Consider the following 22968-nt stretch of genomic DNA (forward strand, 5'->3'; position numbering starts at 1 on the left):
GGTCGATAAATTTAGTACCAGTTGCATACTGGGTCAATCTAATCAACTGGCCCCCTTCTCCCAAAATTTCGGGCCTTGTGCCTAGAGTAGAAAAGAATACTGATTTCGAATTTTGGTACAAGACCAGATTTTTTTTGTGGTGGGTGTAAGTCAATTCCATCAACCCTTAGTGCTTGACTGGTACTTACATTATTAATCCTGAAAGGATAAGAGGCAGAGTCATCATTGGCAGAATTTGAACTCAGACGGATGAAATACCTCTGAGCATTTTGCCTGGCATGCTAACGATGCTGCCAGATTGCTGCCTTAATTCTCTTATTGACATTGAGAAGAAAAATATTACAATTCCTGTAATTTCTTTTTCCTTGTTTGTTTTTCTATGAACGCTGCTATTAAATAACATCAGTGTTTCTTACACAAGAAATAAATACTTATTGAAAGGGTATTGTCCGCATTATTTGTATCCTCTTCTTTTTTTCTATTGTTGTTAACCTATTTCTAAGTTTTGTGTTGTGAAGTTTTACTGTGAATAATCACTTACACAATGTAACTTAACTAGTCAGTTCTGTAAGCCGTTGTCTAGAAATGTTTCTCTCCGCCTCCTTTGTATTCTTTCTCCCTGTTTGGCAAATGTTCTCTATTATATTGATGGCTATTGCAATAGTATTTCTTTGGTCAAATGTCTTGGCAACGATCACCGTTTCTCAAACCGAGAGCAATTAACAAACACATTTAATATTTTCTCCTCTTCCTGACTTGTAGTTTTCCTTTATGAGTTTTAGTTCCTGGCAGAAGAATTGTTTCAGATTCTCACAGTTTTAAAGTACAGAAAATATCAAATTTTTGCCAAATGTTGCTGAAGAGTTGTGACATTACTGCTAGCAGTGACACGAGTGGTGGGGGAGTCTCGCATCACTATTGTTGGTTTCATATAAAGCAAAAACACCTGCGTAGTCTCTGTGCTTCAACTAGCACGCACAGCTCTTTTACTCTTTTACTTGTTTCAGTCATGTGACTGTGGCCATGATGGAGCACCGCCTTTAGTCAAGCAAATCGCCCCCAGGACGCATTCTTTGTAAGCCTAGTACTTATTCTATCGGTCTCTTTTGCCGAACTGCTAAGTTACGGCTACGTAAACACACCAGCATCGGTTGTCAAGCGATGTTGGGGGGACAAATACATACACACATACATATATACGATGGACTTCTTTCAGTTTCTCTCTACCAAATCTACTCACAAGGCTTTGGTCGGCCCGTGGCTATAGTAGAAGACACTTGCCCAAGGTGCCATGCAGTGGGACTGAACCCGGAACCATGTGGTTGGTTAGCAAGCTACTTACCACACAACCACTCCTATGCCTAGGAGTTAGGTATCTTTATCTCTAGCTGTTAGGGATCTTTATCTCTAGCTGTTAGGGATCTTTATTTAATAGTCAAAATGTATTAACAAGAGTACTGGTTATAAGCAACTACTGTACTAATCCAGAGATTGTAAGTTCAGTTTCTGTTAATATCAGTAGATTCACACATTATATAATTTCTTTCCATCTTAAATTCCATCGATATATCCGTCCCCCCTCCCATACTATTCCTGGGAGGGTTGTGTTGTTCAAACCCTTAGAAACCCCCTCCATAAGATTTTATCAGAAGCAACCAACATTACATTTTCTGGCTGGATTTCCACATTTGACCAGCTAAGACTATGGATATCACCGTACTGTCTTATTCTTGGTCTGCTTCTACACGGTTGGCTTAGCTTAAAGAACCCATCTTGTAATTCTTTCTTTCCTGCAATATTCCAACCTCATGTCCATAGTACCGCTACTGCTCAATGCAAAGAAGTTTTGGCTTGATCTGGAGAGACTCTCTAGATTATGATTTATGTATTCTGTCGAGTAACATTAGTCCAGAGATCCTTCAAAGGAACCTCATTTTGGTTGCTTGTACTTGGAACTGTACTCTTGTGATCATTATTCAACATTCATTGCCACCAGTAAGGATAGGCTGGCAGAATCATTAGCACGCCGGGCGAAATGCTTAGCGGTATTTCGTCTGCGTTACGTTGCGAGTTCAAATTCCGCTGAGGTCGACTTTGCCTTTCATCCTTTCGGGGTTGATAAATTAAGTACCAGTTACGCACTGGGGTCGATGTAATCGACTTAATACATATGTCTGTCCTTGTTTGTCCCCTCTGTGTTTAGCCCCTTGTGGGTAATAAAGAAATAGGTATTTCGTCTGCCGTTACGTTCTGAGTTCAAATTCTGTCGAGGTTGAATTTACCTTTCTTCCTTTTGTACCAGTTACGCACTGGGGTTGATATAATCAACTTAATCTGTTTGTCTGTCCTTGTTTGTTCCCTCTGTGTTTAGCCCCTTGTGGGTAGTTAAGAAATAGGTAAGGATAGGCACAGACCCCAAATTGAAGATGGCAAGTTTAGTTTTATAGTAAGACTTAAAGTTATTGTTTTCACTGTAGCATGAGTTAGTTGTTTGAAACAGATGCTGATCCGTTAAGGTTGGCATTGCGAAAGTTTCAAACGTCAACTTCTGCCCAAATCTGAGGTGTGTTCAAAAGTAAAAGTGAAGTTAGTTGCAGTAAAGACACTGAGCTGTTAACTACCTATTTTCCAACTGCTCGCTCTCTCTTAATCATCATCATCGTCATCATCGTTTAACATTCGTTTTCCATGCTGGCATGAGTTGAACTGTTTGACTGGGGACTGGCAAGTCAGGAGGCTGCACTAGGCTCCAATCTGATCTGGCAAGGTTTCTACAGCTGGATGCCCTTCCTAAAGCCAACCATTCCAAGAGTGTAGTGGGTGCTTTTTACATGTCACCAGCATGGGAGCCAGTCAGGCAGCACTGGCATCAACCATGTTCAGATGGTGCTTTTTACATGCCACCAGTACAGGAGCCAGTTGGCATAGGGTGGCATCGACCACGTTTGGATGGTACTCTTTATATGCCACTGGCACAGGAGCAAGTTTGAGGGGGGGGGGGGCTGGTATCGACCACATTTGAATGGTGCTTTTTGAATGCCACCGGCATGGGGAGCCAGTCAGGTGACACTGGCATCGACCATGTTGAGATGGTGCGTTTTACGTGCCACCGGCACAAGAGCCAGTTTTTTGGGGGGGAGGCTGGCATCAACCACATTTGAATGATGCTTTTTATGTGCCACCAGCATGGGGAGCCAGTCAGGTGGAACTGGCAACTGCCTATGCATGCATGGAAATATAACTTGGTATGGTTTTTGTAATTATGGCTATATGACCAAACTAGTTTTAAGAACTTTGAAGCTGTTTGCCCCTTTCCTTCACTTGGGATTCCTATATTTAAGGATACTTTTAGAAATTACTTTCTGTGTTTCAAAACAGTCATCAGTATACATATTTATCAATTTCTGTTTTTTTTTTTTTTTTGTAAATTCTTTCAGAAAAATTGGAAGTGCCAATTGCAAACCGGAATAAATTCCTTGGTATCGGTGGTTATAATCTGAAGAAACTACGCCACGTAACTGGTAAGTCGATATGATGAAATGGAAAAGTTAGAAAAATGTGTTGACCTTTTGACTTGAGTTTTACTAACATGTAAAAGTGAGAAAAAAAAAAAAACAAAAAAAAAAACAGAAAAAGGAAGGAAATATAAAATGCTAAAAAATCTGAAGATTTGTCAGTAATGATTTATAATGTTAAAAGAAAATGTTTTGAATGGTTTTAAATGTATTTTTATACTGTTTTGTATTTTGCCATTAATTCTTCTTTGCACTGTATTGCACAAATACTCTAACAGAAAAATATCACAGACTACAGCAAGCAAAGTATAAAAGTATAGAAGGAGGAAAGCAATAGATATATTGTTTCAAATTTTGGCAGACAGACAGTGTGTTTAGTTGATATCATTGACCCCTATGTGCAGCTGGTACTTATTTTATCGACTGTAAAAGGAGGGAAAGGTAAAGTTGACCCCAGCTGAATTTGAACTCAGGTGGCATGTAATACGCACCATTCTGTTGTTGGTTGTACTGGCATTGGAGTGAAGGCACATGGCTCAGTGGTTAGATTGCCAGGTTCACGATCATGCAGTAGTGAGTTCAATTTCTGGACCGGGCTGTTTGTTGTGTTCTTGAGCAAGACACTTTATTTCACTTTACCCCAGTTCACTCAGCTGTTGAAATGAGTTGCGACATCACTGGTGCCAAGCTGTATCAGTCTTTGCCTTTCCCTTGGATAACACTGGTGGCATGAAGAGGGGGAAACTGGTATGTATGGGTGACTGCTGGCCTTCCATAAACAACCTTGCCTGGACTTGTGCCTTGGAGGGGAAGTTTCTAGATCCAATCCCATGGTCATTCATGACTGAAGGGGGTCTGTGCCTCTTTACTGGCATTGGGTGGAAACTGCAATATATTTTTGGGATTGCCCCCTCCCCACCTAAGATCTAAACACATCCCTTGTTAACCTGCATGACTTCAGCTGATATTTGCCAAACTTTCTATCTTCAGCTCAATGTTTGTGCCTATCGTCACTGATTGCTATGAATGTTATGACCTAAAGTGTTCAATGGCAAAAAACATATGACTAAAATGGGGTTCCGCTGAAGGACTTCTGGAATAATGTTACTCACAGGGTGCATAGCTCAGATGCCAAGGAGTCTTTCCAGATTGAGCTGCTAGTTCTTCGCATTGAGAGGTTACAGTTCCGATTCTACAGATGCTTGACTAGAATGTTACAAGAACAAGACAGTTGGATAATATTCATAATCTCAATTAAGGCAATGTGTTGACAGAATTGTTAGCTCAATGGGCAAAATGGTTAGTAGTATTTTGTCTACCTCTGCATTCTCAGAGGCCAACTTTGTCTTTCTTCCTCCCAGGGTTGATAAAAGAAGTACCAGTTGAACACTGGGGTTGATTTAAGCAATTTACTCCCTCCAAAATTTTTGGTCAAAATTTGAAACAAACAAGATGAGGACAAATATCCGTCAAATGTAAATAATGTACATCATTCCTCATCTCTTACATATATATATATAAGTACTTATTCCATCTGTCTCTTTTGCTGAACCGCTAAGTTACGGTGATGTGAGTGATGATGGGGCAGGGGTCAAACACAGGCACACAAACATATATATATATATATATATATATATATATATATATATATATATATATATATATGATGGGCTACTTTCAATTTCTCTCAACCAGATCCACTCACAAGGCTTTCATTGTCCCAAGGCTATAGCAGAAGACACATGCCCAAGGTGCCACACAGTGGGACTGAACCCAGAACCATGTGGTTGGGAATCAAGCTTCTTACCACACAGCCACGCCTGCACCTATGTTCTTGCATTTCACTTTTTGCTGAGTTTTTAAGGCAAGAGGCCCATCATAGTGCATTTTATTATAGTATTAAATCCAGAAAGGTTATCATGCCTTTAACATGACTGAAGGATCTTCTCAACCTGACCTTGTATTGGCGTACTTGCTGACCAAGTGGTCAGCAAGTTGGCAGAGAGAAAGAAGGGTTGCAAAGTACTTGGTTCACTTTATAGCGACACCAGCACTACTAAGGTTGCCTTGCACTTCATAAGATCAAAGAATTTCCTTGCTCCTTTACAGTGCGTTTCTCTGCTCAGCTGGACATAACCACGAAGGTGAACGAAATAGAGAATGACAACAGAAGTGAAAAAAAAACCCAGAACGAGCAGATGAAAGGAACATGAGTACGATGGGAGAAACTGGATGATTGGGGCAAGGCAAGAGATAGGGATAGAATGAGATTATGCATTAGAAATTTGTCACCTTGTATTACTGAAGAAAATAAAACATCATCATCATCATCACCACTGTAATCTTTTCCTTTATCTCTGACATTAAAACCTCTCTCTGTTGGTATCACCATTACCTTCGTTATAATTATTATCATCATAATCGTTATCATTGTCACTTTACTTGCCATTACAGCTATCATTGCTATCATCAGTCATCTTATACACCTTGCTTTAATTCTTTAAATTTGATCAGCCAAGATAAAAAAATTCTCCTTTTTTTTTCTCTATCTTTTGTTTTTTTTGTCCCTCCCCCCCCCACTTCCTGACCGAAAATGGTTTCTGCTGCTATGTATGCAGACTGTGTTATTTTCAGGCCTGCAGCTCTTGTATTTACACTGTTTTACAGAACAATGTCACACCTGATTAGAAATTTCAAGTTCTGACCATAGTTTGTTTAAATTCAATTTTGTTTCATTTAAATTCTAATCGAATTAATATTAATTTTTCTATCTATTCCTGAGCATTTCACTTCATACCGTTTCTTTGTAATTATTTTATCAGCACCAGAGGTGTGAAACAACTGGCTGCAAACCATTTTAGTTTGTTCAAAGTTTGAAAAGTTCTTTTCTCTTCTGAAATTAAAAAAAAATATTTAGAGTTTGAATTTAAGGTACCCAACTCCTTGTCTCAAATTTATGAGTTCAAACATTGCTATGGCTGTTTAAAGGCAATTTATTGGGTTGTCCGGAAAGTTCGTGCCGATTTTTTAAGGAAAGGAAAAGGTCGATAAATACTTGCCATTATATTTTTATTCAACCAAATATGAACCATTTTGTTGCACAATTCGTCTCCATCTTTTCTTTGACTTGAAAATACTCTCTCCCCAGAATTGTGGTGGTTTCATGGCAAAGAATTCATCAAGGTATCTTTTTACGTCATCCAAGGAATTGAAATTTTTACCATTAAGACTATTCTGCAGAGACCTGAATAAGTGGAAATCCGAAGGAGCAATATCTGGTGAATATGGAGGGTGGGGTAACAAATCCCAGCCAAGCTGCAGCAATTTTTATCTGGTTCCCAAAGCATCAAGTGCCGAAAAAGAACTTTCTTATCTTCTATTTCTAGGGTTACAGAATTAACACAGGTTATAGGAACATAAATCTTCTTCCACGTAAAGATAGCTTAAACTGTGCTCTAAATGGAGATGTAGTCAAATCCTATTTTATGCACTCAACCATGTTCTAAAATAAGTCGAATGGTAAGCTACTATAAATCGGCAAGATCTTTTCGGACAACCCAATATATTGCTGTCATGTTTGCCTCATATAAAATATGTTAGGAATAACCAATGAGGGAGTGTTTGTGGTTTGTGCAATTATTTGACTTGCTAGAATTAGCAACCACTCTCCCTCAGGTAACATTCTGTTCTTTAAGAATGTAAAAACACATCTAATTCTTTTCTTACCAACCTGCCTAAGACTGCCTCTGTATGATAAACATTTCCTATTTTCAAGTTGTTTAAATTAAAACCTTCCATAAATTTAAGATCCAAATGTATATTTAAGGCACCATTCAAGCGTGATCCTTACCAGCATCAACTTACTGGCACCTGTGCTGGTGGCATGTGTAAAAAGATTTGAGTGAGGTCGTTGCCAGTATCACCTGATTGGCCCCGTGCCAGTGGTACGTAAAAGCACCCACTACACTCTCGGAGTGGTTGGCGTTAGGAAGGGCATCCAGCTGTAGAAACTCTGCCAGATCAAGATTGAAGCCTGGTGCAGCCATCTGGTTCGCCAGCCATCAGTCAAAATCGTCCAACGCATGCTAGCATGAAAAGCGGACGTTAAACGACGATGGTGATGATGATGAAGATCCAAACAACAGCTTAATAATGAGAGATTTATTTTACAAAGTTCCTCATTATTATGAAAATTAACTGAAGCAAAGTCAGCATATTTCCATAGAAATATGGTAACAAAAGGGTTAATAATGTAGTCCTAGGAAGAAGAGACAGAGTGGTCATGGCTAGAGTGTTTTTGAACACAAGCCTATTTATTGAGAATGACTTGGGAATAGGAGGCCTCAGTGTGGTCCCTTGACCTATTAGAAATGAGGTGTTTAGTAACAGAGTACCGTAAGCATCACACCAGCCATTTTCGAGGTTAGTGTATCATTTTCTTTGTCACAACGTCTAGAATCTGAAGAAGTTGGGAGGAAGAACTGGTGAAGCTTGCAATAAGGTTGAAAATCTTGCTGAAAAAATTGTACCTTGACACTATTGACATGACACTTGCTCACCCAAACTCAGACCAGAGAGTTTAGTAACACACCATCGTAATCGCACTCACTCAATTTTATCGATCCTGAAAGAATGAAAGATAAAGTCATCCTTGGTGGAATTTGAACTCAGGACATACAGATCGATGAAATGCTGCGAAGCATTTTGTTTGGCATGCTAAAGATTCTGCCAGCTCACTGCCTACAGCACTGACAGCAGCAGTAGTAGTAGCAGTTGCAGCAGCAGCAGCAGTAGTAGTAGTAGTAGTAGTAGTAGTAGTAGTAGTAGTAGTAGTTGCAGTAGTAGTAGTAGTAGTAGTAGTAGTAGTAGTAGTTGCAATAACAATAATAGCCCTTTCTACACAAAGGCACAAGGCCTGAAATTTGAGGGGAAGGAATTAGTTGATTACGGTTGACCCCAGTGTTTTACTGGTATTTAATTTTTTGACCCTGAAAAGATGAAAGGCAAAGCCAACTTCGGCAGAATTTGAACACAGGACATAGTGATGGGCAAAATGCTGCTAAGCATTTCAACCAGCATGCTAATGATTCTGCAAGCTGACAACAACAACAACAAAAATAATAATAACAATAATAATAATAACAATAGTCCTGTAATGTGTTCTCAATTGAAATTTATGTCACAATATTCCATTTCTATTTATTTTGTTTCTCTTCTGAACATTCTTCATTTTTCTCTGTATCTTTGTTCTGCAAACAGTCTTTGTTCTCCAATGGTTTTAGCGATTCCATCACCAAGCAACTGGAAAATAAAAATGAAAAACAACAAAAAGCAAAAAAAAAAAACCCAAAAACAATGCAGTTGTTGTAGTTGTTGTTACGACAGTGGTGTTGGTAGATCTGATGGTTGTGGTTATTATTGCACTTGCAAGGTCTTATTTGTAGTTGTTTGGAAGGTGCAAACCATTATGATCCCAGCTTTGCGCTTTAACACCATTGTCACTCTTTTCCTTTTAGTTCTTAGCTTACTGCTTTTATTTATTTATTCCTTCATTCATTTATTTATTTATCTATCTGTTTATTTTTGTTATTCTCGTTTAATGTTCGACCAAGTTATTTCAGGTTTACGTGATCGTCTCCTATTGTTGTTCACATTTCGTATTTCTGCTTGCTTTACTCTTTTCTCTATTGAGATCACCTTCTGCTAATCCACCTTTCCGTATACCAAATTGGTTTTGTTTGATAAAAGCGAAAAGAAACAATGAAAGCTATTAGACGAATAATTCGAATATAATTTACAAGTCGTTATAATTAAAGATTTATTAACGGAACTACAAAGCATGGTGCTTATGAATTTAAGGTGCTGAATGAAGGGGTCACAGGAGCCATCGGTTCAAAGTTAACAACAAACCCTGATGAGCCAACAAATTTGCTTTGACGTGGCTAGTCATCCTGCTAGAAATAGAACACAGATCTTCCTCAGATCACACCCTACTGTCTTAAAATGCGAAATATTTGTTCAGTAATGTGGTCTTAGATGTGTTCTGTAAGAACTGATTCAGGCCAAGCAGCAGCAGCAACAGCTGTTCAAGAATTTGGACCTGGAGATCTCCATTTCCAGCGACTTCGAGGGCCACCTCCCAGTAGTGTTGGGCATCAACAAAGAGCCCTTGACTACAACAAGACAACCAAAGTTTTTTTTTTCCAAGTTCTGAGGTCTCCCGCCCCTAAGCCCTAGACCATCACCTAATCACCATTACCTGTCTTGTTGCTTAACAACAACAACAGCAACAAAGTCAACAGATGTTGGTATTATATCTTCTGTGGTGGCCTCTGGCTTGTCGAACATGTTTGAACTGGCAAACTATGTCTGTCATCATCATCATCATACAATTTGCTGAAACAGATTTTCTATAACTGATACTCTTTCTATCACCAACTCTCACCTGTTTCCAAGCAAGGAAATATTTCCTTGTAGCTACACGTTTTCCATGGAAGATTGGAAACAAACAACCCCACTTGTATGACGATGATGCTCATTTACAATCATCATGTGACATCTAGACATGGCTACGATGTGTATGATGCTCACCTTCTCTGATGACCACAGTCTTTTTATCTCCAACTTCAAATCATCACCATCATTGTGGTCATTATGGTTGTCCTTCACCTCCTTTTTGTTATTATTATTATTATTATTAAAGATGGCGAGCTGGCAGAATTATTAGCACGCTGGATGAAATGCTTATTGCTATTTCACTCGTCACTGTGTTTTGAGTTCAAATTCCACCAAGGTTGACTTTGCCTTTCATCCTTTTGGTGTCGATAAAATAAGAACCAGTTGAAAACTAGGGTCGAGGTAATCGACTTACCCTCCTCTCCCAAAGTTTCTGTCCTTGTGGCAAAATTTGAAACCATTATTACCTCCGCCTTCGCTAAGTTTTACGTTTTCTTTTTTTTCTGTTTTCTCCCCTGCTAGGTGTGACAATCACACCGATTGATGAGACCACATTCCAGATCTTTGCTCCCAACCAAAGTGCTTTCGAGGAAGCCCAAGAAATGATTGATAATTACCTGAAAGAAGAAGTAAGTCATTTTCTCCTTTCATTTTTTACACCGATTGAATTTCAGCCACAGGACACACTACAAATGAAGAACTAACCAGAAAACAAAATCAAAAAGAATAGTTGTTACACATAGGCATTGGTGTGGCTCCCTTTAGGAGTACATATACCAATATAATTTCTGTTGAGTGTGATACAAAATCATTTATTCTGTGAAAACATTATTTTGACAAATTAAATTTAAATGTTGAAGTGAATCTAACGTTTTTTGCATGTTTCTTAAATGGCTTATAAACATCTTCCACGCTACAATTGTTTTCGTTCCAGCCCACGATCTCATATCAGGTCACTTGCTATGCAAGTACATCTCCGTAATTATGTTTCTATTTTCCAAACATAGAATCAGTTTATTCTCCACTTATGTTAAAAAGTTAAACGTGTTTTAATTACACAATATCTCTCTCTCTGTCTCTCTATCTGTCTAATCATCTATCTCTCTATCCATATATCTGTCTATTTATTTATCTGTCTGTCTGTCTGTCTATGTATATATGTCTGTCTATGTATGTATGTATGTATGTATTCATTCATTCACTCACTCATTCATTCATTCATTCATTCAATAAATGTCCATTTTCCATGCTGGCATGGGTTGAATGGTTTGGTATGAGCTGGCAAGCCAGAAGATTGCATCAGACTTCACTGTCTGTTTTGGCATGGTTTTTACAGCTAGGTGCTCTTCCTAAAGCCAACCACTTCAGAAAATAGTCTGGGTGCTTTTTATGTGGAACCTATATATATATATATATAGCCTTTTTTCTAGGTAGGAGTGTTGGTCCCATGCAAGCCCATTTTTACCTCTGGGAAAAAATGGTCCATATTAGACTGACTTCTGTCCTTTGACCTGTCCAGGATGGGAGGCCCTACCAGAAGCTTGCATTGTGCTGGCATAGCTCTGAGGGTCAGTGCGGCACACAAGTTACCAGACTGCAATAAGGCCTTTGTGGTGAGGGGCTATAGTTTGGGACAAGTGTAGAAGACATTTGTCCATGGTGACACGCAAGGGAATTGAACCTGAAACTGTGTGGTTTCCAAGCAAGCATCTTCACCACACAGCTATACCTTTATGTGTCAAGATTTACAAACCATTATAACCCATGTTTTAATGGTTTGTAAACCATTAGGTGTGTGGCATTGTGATTTGGGTGTTGCACTCAATACTGCAAGATTGTGATTTTGATTGCCAGAGTGGGGTTGTATTATGTTCTTGGACAAAACACTTTATTTCATGTTAGTCCAGTCCACTCAGCTGTAAACGGTAACCCTGTGACAGACTAGCCTTCTGATCAGGGGGAATGTTGGCCTGCTGACCAAGCCAGTGAGGTGGCATTGTTCAAAAGCTACAACAATGCGAGGAAATGCACTGTGACCAGCAATGTATAACAACATGATAGACTGGTTGATACAGTGTTATGATGATAACTCATAATTAATAAAGGAAGTTTTTAAAACATATTTATAAAAAAAAAAATTAAAGATAAAGTGCTGGGTTATTTGGTTTGAGTATTCATATAACAGTTTTTCAAATGACACCACTTCAAGAAAACTTGTGTAATTGTCTCAATTTATAAACCATTTTAACCCACATCATTAACTGATTGGAAAGCTGGAAAGAAAAATATTTTAGAAAATTTGTTTATTGATTGATAATTTTTCCTTCTTAGATAAATTTTTTATTTGCCTTTTGTTTTCTTTTTTCTTTGCTTAATGTTATATTTTAATATTTTCAGATTTAATTTTATCTTCAAGAATTTCTTTACTTAATTTGGTAATTGTAATTCTGTCATAATTTAATTTTTAATTCAATATTAATTTTCTCTTTCGTTATCTCTGTTGAAGTCAGGCTTTTCATTTATTTTTCCTTTTCTTTTCTGTTTTCGATTTTTTTCCTTTTGTTTTTCTGCAGCAGCAACCTTGCAGTAGCATAATATTATTGTATTCGGAACCTGTTGTCTTTTCTATGTGGCAGTGTTATATAATATGTGTACATTTAGTCAATCTGCTCTCTCATTTTACAACATTCTATAGCACAAGTCCAATGAAGGAGCCTCTATGTAGTCACTCAACCTTCTAGAAATAGCACCTAAATGTTCTTCAAAACACACAATCATCACCATCATCATTCAATGCCCACTTTTCCATGCTTGCATGGGTCAGATGGAATTTGTTGAGGCCCTTCCTGTTGCTAACCCTCACCTGTTTCCAAGCAAGGTGTTATTTGACCATAGTTTGACATGTTTTTCATGGAAGACTGAAAACAACAATGCTCATTTACAACCATTGTGTGATGTCTAGACAAAGGTATATACACAAGCATGCACACACTTATTTCAGTTTCCTTCTACCAGATCCACTCACAAGGTTCTGGTCAACCTGGGGCTATAATAGAAGTCACATTCCCAAGGTGTCGCACCATGGGACTGAACCCAAGACTACATGGTCTGGAAGCAGGCTTCATAACCACACAGCCATGCCTGTGCCTATTACCTTAAACCAGGAACACATCAGATAATGTAGTCCAGGGTGTACTATTCGTGAAAATAAGATGAGATGCTTAAGGCTCAAAGGATTTTTATTATAGATATATGTTTGATAAGGGTTGACTTAAGGATAAATGACAGCCATGATATTTTATAGTTTAAGAGAATATGTTGTGAAGCTTGGGTTATTGGATGTGTTCTGGTATAAGCTGAGCCTGCATTGAATGAAGCAAAGGAATGTGAGCTAGTGACGAGGGTGTTGCCCCTCATTATTGCAAAACCATGGTCTTGATTCCTAGACCATGTGATGCATTGTACTGTTGAGCAAAGCACTTCATTTCACATTCTTTTCTACTCTAGGCACATGGCCTGTAATTTCTGGGGAGAGGGCCAGTTGATTAGATTGACCTCAGTACACAACTGGTACTTAATTTATCGACCCTGAAAGGATGAAAGGCAAGTCCACCTTGATGGAATTTGAACTCAGAATGTAAAGACAGACAAAATACTGATAAGCATTTCACCCGGTGTGCTAACGTTTCTGCCACTCGTCGCCTTTGGCGGAATTTGAATCAAGAATGTAAAGAGTCTGAAGAAATAGTAAACGGGATTTCATTCAACGCATCAAACCATTCTATCAGCTGGCAATGGTGTGTTTGCACAGCACCAGCACAGGTGTGTTAACACAGCACTGGAACAGGTGCTTTTTAAGTGGCACCAGCACCTGAAAGGATACATTTATATGCATGGAGGACCGTGGTTTTACTTAACTTGACACACCTTGTCAAGTACAGCAAATCACCACATCTCCTGATCCCTTGGCATTCTTGCCTTTGTCAACACTTCGTCCCACGTCTTCCAGGGTTTGCCCCTTCTGCAGGTGCCGTCCATAATTAGAGCTCAGCATTTCTTTACATAAGTTTCCTCATCCTGTTCCTTTATTTCGGTCATTGGACTGTGGCCCTGCTGGGTTTAGTCTCAAAGGATTTAGGCAATGAGACAAATCCCTAACACTTACTGTATGCCTGGTCCTTAGTCTTTTGGGCTCGATTTAACAAACTGCTAAGTCATGTGGACGTGAACAAGTGAACACAAATATGTATGTGCACACACACACACACACATCATCGTCATTTAATATCCATTGTCCATGCTGGCATGGGTTCGACAGTGTAACCAGGGCTGGTCAGCTGGTGGGGCTGCATTAGAGTCCTGTCTGTTGTGGTATGGTTTCTACAGCTGGATGCTTTTCCTAACGCCAGCTTCTTTACAGAATGTGCTGGGTGCTTTCACTGTGGCACTGCATAAACACTTTTACATGTTGCTGCACAGGTGTTTTACCATGTCACCACATGGGCACTTTTATGGGGCACCACGCAGGTGCTTTTATGTGGCAGTGCTTTACACCCCTAGAAGGGCCAGTCTTAACAATTCAGCTGCAGAGTACAGGTCTTCTGGAGTGCAGCAAGGCGCCAAGCATCTTGGTCCTTTGCACATGCATACACACAAACAAGCACGTATGTGTTTTGTGCGACCCACTTACTGTTTACCATATTCACTCACACGGTTCTTGGTTGAACCAGGACTATAACCGAAGAAACTTGCTCAAGCTACTGTGTAGTGGGACTGAACCTGATTATTCTGGGGCTGGAAAGCAAACCTCATAACCACACAGCCATGCTGGTGCTAACTTTTTTTTTACTTCAGAAAAGAACAAAACACCCGGGAGAAATAAGGTTAACAGCCCAAACAATATTTCTATCATCACCATTGTTGTTGTTGTTGTTGTTGTTGTTGTTATTATTATCATTATCAATACTATTATTATTATTATCATCATCATCATCATTATCATTATTATTATTATTATCATTTTTATTATTATTATCAGTGTTGTTATATACCAAGTTTTATAGTGTAATTCAATTAAATTAAATTCAGCTCAATATAATTTATTGTCATTGTATTTTGACAAGCATAACGAATGTTTCATTCCAGTCTCAACTAAAATAACAACTGATTCATTTCGAAAAATAACAATAAAATATATAATAATGATATCTAACATCAACTCAGAGTTATATATGGCTTTTTTTTTCCTTTTTTTTTTTTTGGAGATGATGGCCAGTGGGGGAGGGGGGGCAAAGGTGACGATGGGGATGGGGTGAGGGGGGGCGAAGGTGGCATGAGGGAGATGATTAAATTGATTTCCCCCCTCTTTCCCCCCCCTCCCACCCCCTCTCTGTGATCATTTATCTAACTGTTGCTTAATTTAATTTATTGCACCCCTCGCTTGCCCAGAAGAATAAAAGTCAGAGCTAATTCTGTTGGGATTTGAAATCAGAATGTATAGGGATCATCATAATCATCATCATTACCATCATCGTCATCATCATCATCATCATCATCATTACCATCATCACCACCATCATCATCATCATCCTCATCCTCATCATCATCCTCATCACCGTATAATGCTCACTTTCCCATGCTAGCGTGGATCAATCAGAATTTTGTATGAGGCAGCTTTTCTATGGCTGGATGCTCTTCCTGTCGTCAACCCTCCTCTGTTTCCAAGCAAGGTACTATTTCCCTCATGATTAGACATGCTTTTCATTGAAGAACATAAATGAACAGTTTCACTTTCATGATAATGATGACAAGCATCATCATCATCTACAACCTTCATGTAATCACATAACAACACTATACACAAACGTACACATACATATACGTATGTATGTATGTGTATGTATGTATGTATGTATGTATGCATGCATGTTTGTAGGTATACATGTATGTATATATATATAAATATATAGATGTATAAAGACCCCCTTCAGTCAAGAATGACAATGGGATTACTTTTAAAAAGTTAGCCTCCAAGGCACAAGTCTGGGCAAAGTTGTTTTATGGAAGACCAGCATTTGCCGATGCATACAAACCTCTCCTCTCCACATTGTCCAACGGGAAGGCAAAGGCCGATACATCTTGTCACTAGTGACGTCCCAACTCATTTCTGCAATTGAGTGAATTGGAGCAACATTAAATAGACTGCCTTGCTCAAGAACACAACATACAATGTGTGTCAGTTGGTGCTTGTTCAGTTCATGTGGTACCCATTTGTCCAGCTTCTTTACTTTGCTGATTTGTTTCAGATGGTCCAATTCAGTTGGAATTGAAACATCAAACCTTGCTTCTAACTCAGTGAGTTTGAGATATATCCACTTCCACAACAGTTTCCAGCTCATCATTATCCACCTTGGTCTCAGGGTTACCATGGGGCTGATTTTCAAGAGTAAAGTCACCAGACCGGAACTTGTCAAACCATCAACATACAGTATGCTCATTCGCCACATCTTCACCAAACACCTCATTGATGTTTCGAGCTGTCTGGGATGCATTGGTTCTACAAAGGAGCTCATATTTATAAACACCACAAATTTTTTATCTATCCATGGGTTCAAAAAATTGATTTACAAGAGAAAACTCACAACATAATCAGACACCATGAATTGCATTTCGAAAAGTGAGGATGTAGCTCTTCAATGTTGTGAAACAAAGAATTGTCAGGATAAAGCATTAGAGTTAACAGCTCAAACTTGGTGCATAAGAAAATTGGACATTTCATTCTTAATGGCCTATTACCCCTTATTCGCATAATCACCGAATCTATGGTCTATCCATAGCACTGATTCAGCATTACTTGACACCATTACCTCTCATAACCTCTCTCTCTCTCCTCTCTCTATATATATATATATATATATATATATATGACAGGCTTCTTTCAGTTTCCATCTACCAAATCTACTTACAAGGCTTTGGTTGGTATGGAGCTATAATAGAAGACACTTGCTCAAGGTGCCATACAGTGGGACTGAACCTGGAACCATGTGGTTTGGAAGCAAGCTTCTTATTTCTTTATTGCCCATAAGGGGCTAAACACAGAGGGGACAAACAAGAGCAGACAAACGGATTAAGTCGATTACATCGACCCCCAGTGCATAACTGGTACTTAATTTATCGACCCCGAAAGGATGAAAGGCAAAGTCGACCTCGGCAGAATTTGAACTCAGAACGTAGCGGCAGACGAAATACGGCTACGCATTTCGCCCAGCGTGTTAACGGTTCTGCAAGCTTCTCACCACACGGCCATGTCTGCACCTATGATTTTTTTTATAAGCATTAGTACAAGCCGAAACATTTTGCAGAAGCGATGTAGATTATTTAATTGTCTCCTGAGGTATGGGTTCTAAGTTGATTTTCTCTCTTTAGTGACGATTGGACCCTGAATCTAAAAGAAAATTTGCTAAGCACTTTATAGGGCACTTTTTTGATCATGCTTTTTAGTTTCCTAACAACAGTGACTAAAAGAAGAATAACAGTAACTTGTAACATAGCTACATGGTTTGGGAGGAAATTACATGTATACTTGAGCATCATGATGCTTTAGTTACAAAAAAACACAGTGGTTAATGAATCAGTGGTGAATGAATCAGTAATGAATGAACCAGTGATGAATGAATCAGTGATGAATGAATCGGTGATGAATGAATCGGTGATGAATGAATCATCTCCATGCACTCTGTAAATGGAACAAATGATAGATTCTTGATATCAAACTCATAGCCCACAGCAGCAAAGCTGTCTCCATCATGTATTTTCTTGATCATCTCTGTGGAAAATACTTTTGTCTGCATCATTTGTTGAGATCAGGTGGCTTCAAATTCTTTTCCTGTCACTTGTCCCCTGTTCATGGGTATGAGTACATAAATCAGTATAAAACAATACACAGCCTGCCTCATAGTACAGTCATGTAAACACAAGCGATAACCACTGCATTCTGGGTAGTTGAGCATCACTAATGGTTGCTTAGATGAGTTTCTGCTGTTCAAGGAAAATCCAAATTCCTATCAGCTTGTGTTATCAAAGCCCAATCTTTTGGTATAACATGGTTGGACCGTGTAATCCCTCTGCAGTTAGTCTCATTGCTGGTTTACGAAATGGAGCATACTGTATGATCCGGATCAGTGATGAATGAATTAGTGATGAAAAAGGCTATATGTACCATCATCTTGTGATCAAGTTGATAAGAGTTGTGTGACATAGTCACACTTCCCATCATGATCCTTCAAAGCATTTGGTAAGTCAGTAGGACAACATCTCATGTTTGCATAATATATCTGGTTGATATACATTTTCACTGGTCAGCCATTCTGTGTATATCCATGATGGGATCTTCTATCTTGTTTTGGTCATTAGACAGGGGCCATGATGGGGCACCACATTGAAGAATTTTCAGTTGAATGAATCAACCTCAGCTCTGTACTGATTAGATAATACAGTTCTGTATGGTCAGAAAGCTAAGCAAATTTGTTCTTAGTGCTTGCTCTTGGGCAGCACAGATTAGAGCCTCTGTTTTCAGCCTTAAATCACTTTTAGTCATCCGCAGTCATCTTTTTTCTTTGTCTGTTTTATCTTCAACATCCCTATGAAATTGACCATGCATTCTTTTCTTTACCCACCTATTTTCAGTTTCATTCGTCTTCAATTTGTTGTTGTTATTATTATTATTATTATTATTATTATTATTATTATTATCATTATTATTATTAGTATCATTATTATTATTATTATCATCATCATCATCATCATCATTATTATTATTATTATTATTATCATTATCATCATCATCATCATTATTATTATTACTATTATTATTATCATCATCATCGTGAACATCATAACTATTATTGCATTCTCCCTGAGCAAACGTGTTTGTTCATTCTTACTATTGACTTGGACTTGTGCAGAATTGTTTTCTGAAGGATTTTGAAATATTGGATTATATTATTTTATATGTGCAAGCCTTGTACAAAGCTTGTCGGTTTTATTTCATTTTATTGCTGAGACAAAAAAATTTAATTCTGTGAAATAAAATATTTCTTTTTCCTTTCTTTCGCTTCAATTTGACGTCATATGAATATTAACATCTTCTTTCACTTTGGATATTATCACCTGTTTTCTGAAAAATTGGATTAATATTTTTTCATGCTGTTTATTATTTTTTTTCTTGTGTAGCCCTACTTTACAAGGCACTGTTTTTATTATTTATTCATTTGTTTTTTGTTTTTTTTTGTGAAAACAAACAACTTTATTTCAAATTTATTTGAATTTTGGTCTATTATTGGTTTGACTGCATTCGTAATGGTGACCGGTCGACAAAGCAATGCCTTCCAATGCAGAAAGAAATAAAATTAATAGGACAAACAATTTTATGAATGCGAAGCAGGAAACAAGTAACATGTCTGCTTTACAACAATAGACGCATAATTTAACTTGTGGCTTTAGAAATACATAGTTTATGAAGTGATCTTGTGAATTTACTAGGTGACGACAATAGCAAGAACAACAACAGTAATAACATTGACAGTTACACACAGATTCAGACATCATCGAGTGAGAAGTGCACACATGGTGTGAGTGTCACTTAGGTTGCCTCCCTTCTTCCCATGTTAAGTGTTTCAATACGACCAAAATGCAGTTTGAAAATGGCCCTGTGGTAAAGTTGTGTTTGTAGGAACTATATTAAGCCAGGGTCAACTTTGCTTTTCATTCTTTCGGGTACTGGTTGCACACTGGGGTCGATGTAATTGACTTGCCCCCTCCTCACAAATTTCAGGCCCTTTGCCTATAATAGAAAGGATTGTTCTTGTTGTTATTGTTTTACTTCTTAGAATGCTCAGTCTTGTTTGTTCTGGTAATTCTGTGAGAGTGGATAGCAGCCTGCTGTCAGAGGTTTCACAGGGTCTTTATCCGCACATTATAAGCTTTGATTCTTGGTTGTTAATTATCATTATGAGAGACATTCAACATCCAAGTACCAATCTCAAAATCCTAGCTGTCCCTAGAAGAGCAGTTTTTGGGGCTTGCTCTGATCTCATGTCGATTCCGATTTCTCTGACATATTTCTCGAACTTGGTTGTAAGTGCTCCGAGTGTTCCTACAACTACTAGAATGGCAGACACTCTCCTCGTAGTCCACATCCTTGCAATTTCATCTTTTAGTAGTCTATACTTTTCAGTCTTTTCTAGTTCTTTGTCACTTACGCGTGAATCCCCAGGTAATGCAGTATCTATGATCTTGGTTTCTTTCTTTTTTTATTACTCTTTTACTCTTTTCAGTCATTCGACTGTGGCCATGCTGGAGCACCACCTTTAGTCGAACAAATCAACCCCGGAACTTATTCTTTGTAAGCCTGGTACTTATTCTATCAGTCTATTTTGCCGAACTGCTAAGTTTTGGGAACATAAAAACACCAACATTGGTTGTCAAGCAATGGTGAGGGGACAAACACAGACACAAAGACACACACCTAAATATATATACATATATACGACGGGCTTCTTTCTGTTTCCATCTAACAAATCCACTCACAAGTCTTTGAACGGCCTGAAGTTATAATAGAAGACACTTGCCCAAGGTGCCATGCAGTGGGACTGAACCCGGAACCCTGTGGTTGGGAAGCAAGCTTCTTACCACTAATCCACACCTGCACCTATTATTATTATTATTTTTATTATTCTTATATTATTTTAGCTGTGCGCCAATCAAATCAGTTAAATCCAATACAAAAGTAATCTTTCAAATTAGTCCAAAAATGCTTCTCTGCTCATTCATTTTGGTGACAAAGTTTATCAGGAGGATGCTCAAAGCATTTTCATCACCCCCCCCAAAAAACTTTTAGCAGGGTGTGCTCGTATCCCCTGCACTCTCCTGTTTCCGAGCCTCTGAGCATGCTGGCTAGTGGTACTGGTAGTAATCGGCAGTGGTGGTCATAATCAGCAGTGGTGCCAGTAGCTATGGCTTACAAGAGCTGACCAAAATTTTCGTTTCTAGCCTCAGCAAGGCTGACTGTGAATCACAGCTAATCTTCTTACTGCATTGTATTGTTTGCTTTAAGAATTCAAAGATTCTTCTCCACCAAAGCAATCTGGAAATACACAAGCGTCATTACGAGTGACATTGTTGATGCAATAATTCCTCCATATCTCCAATATCCCCTCACAGCTACCAATACCGTTTTCTCCCCACCTACTTCTCTTTCCCCACCCCCTACTCTCTGTTCATTGCTATTTCAGGGCTTTATTGTTATTGTTATGGCTATTTTTGAAATTATCTCTAGGACATTCTTCATTTCATCAGCCGTCTGTTGCTGGACATTAAATCTAATGGCCTTTCATTAGATTAGCCTCTTCACCAACGCTGAGGTGGAGGGTGGCGCTTACTTTCTCTGGGTGCATAGATATGCACAGGAACACAAATGTAGATTTTTTGGGTTTTTTCTTCTTTTTTTTACAGAAGTATACATGATTCTGAGAATGTTCAAAAATATGTGTATATGCTTGTGAATGGGTGGAGGTGTGTGTGCATGTGATTAGGATTGTATCTGTGTGCACATGTATATATGTGTGTGTGTGTGGTGGCGCAATGGCCCGGTGGTTGTGTGTGTGTATGTGTGTACGTGCATACTAAGTGTTATGTATATACAGTCATGGATAAACTGTTAAAAAAAAACTCCACTTCACAGTTATGACATCCCAAGTTCAGTCCCACTGCATAGTTTCTTGGACAGAGGTCTTTTACTCTAGCCTGTAGTCAAGCTAAGCCTTGTGTGACTAAGGTTCAGCAGACAGATCCTGTGTGGAAGCTCCCTAAATGGATAGTATTTATGATTGTGACATGTTGTGTCTAATTGATTTGGTTCTGCTTGGGGATTACATTAAAAGTAATGTCTTTGGAATACTCAGCCAATTCAGTGATTGAGGAATTGAAATGCTCATCATCAAAGCCAACAGATATCCCGTTACTCTATTAATTATATGACATGGAATGCTTCTTAATGATTCTCTTTTTTACTTGTTTCAGTCATTTGACCGTGGCCATGCTGGAGCACCGCCTTTAGTCGAGCAAATCGACTCTAGGACTTATTCTTTGTAAGCCTAGTACTTATTCTATCGGTCTCTGTTGCCGAACCGCTTAGTTACATGGACGTAAACACACCACCATCGGTTGTCAAGCAATGTTGGGGGGACAAACATATACACAAACATACATATATATATATATATATACGACAGGCTTCCTTCAGTTTCTGCTTAACCAAATTCACTCACAAGGCTTTGGTCGACCTGAGACTATAGTAGAAGACAGTTGCCCAAGGTGCCACGCAGTGGGACTGAACCCGGAACCATGTGGTTGGTAAGCAAGTTACTTACCACACAGCCACTCCTAAAGATGCATGTGATTTGCATGACATTACTGGAGAGCTAAGCAAGAACTCATTGGTATCCCCATCATAGATACAATTAGCTTGATCATGAAAACAAGAAAAAACCTTCATTGACCTGTTCTGTATTAATATGGGGTGTTGCTTGGCTGATCTTGCAAATGCTGTACAGGATTTTAATGGATATTAATGAAGTAAAAAAAATCTGATTAGCTCGATCTGATGACAACAATGATGATGATGATGATATGCTATTTGGTAATTTTACTTTATAGTATAGCTACTATATAGCTGTGTATTTGCGCTGGTTGATTCCTTTCTTACTATCAAACTAATATTGGCTTCTGTATTTGGCAAAAACCTGTGATGCTTTTTGCAGTCTCAGTGATATTTCAAACTGATGACTATCCCTCATGAGGACAGCAATGGTTAGGAATAGAGGGGAATGAAGCTGAACTCTAGGTGAGCAAGCAGTTGTTTGAAATTTATCTCTGATGATCAGATTTTCAATCTTTGAGAAAAATGTCATATTTACCATATTTTAACATGTATAAGGAA

The 22968-nt window shown here is 38.5% G+C and overlaps 1 protein-coding gene across 1 annotated transcript in view; it reads left to right on the forward strand.

Moving 5' to 3' along the window:
• LOC115210623 (polyribonucleotide nucleotidyltransferase 1, mitochondrial-like) overlaps positions 1 to 22968 on the forward strand; it is a 578459-nt gene that overhangs the window by 420526 nt on the left and 134965 nt on the right. The window contains exons 22-23 of the mRNA XM_029779226.2: positions 3438 to 3521; positions 10494 to 10600. Coding sequence (XP_029635086.2) covers positions 3438 to 3521; positions 10494 to 10600 — 191 coding nt within the window. The remainder of the gene's footprint in view (positions 1 to 3437; positions 3522 to 10493; positions 10601 to 22968) is intronic.

Source organism: Octopus sinensis, linkage group LG4 (genome assembly GCF_006345805.1).
Source record: "Octopus sinensis linkage group LG4, ASM634580v1, whole genome shotgun sequence".
Classification (NCBI taxonomy): domain Eukaryota; kingdom Metazoa; phylum Mollusca; class Cephalopoda; order Octopoda; family Octopodidae; genus Octopus; species Octopus sinensis.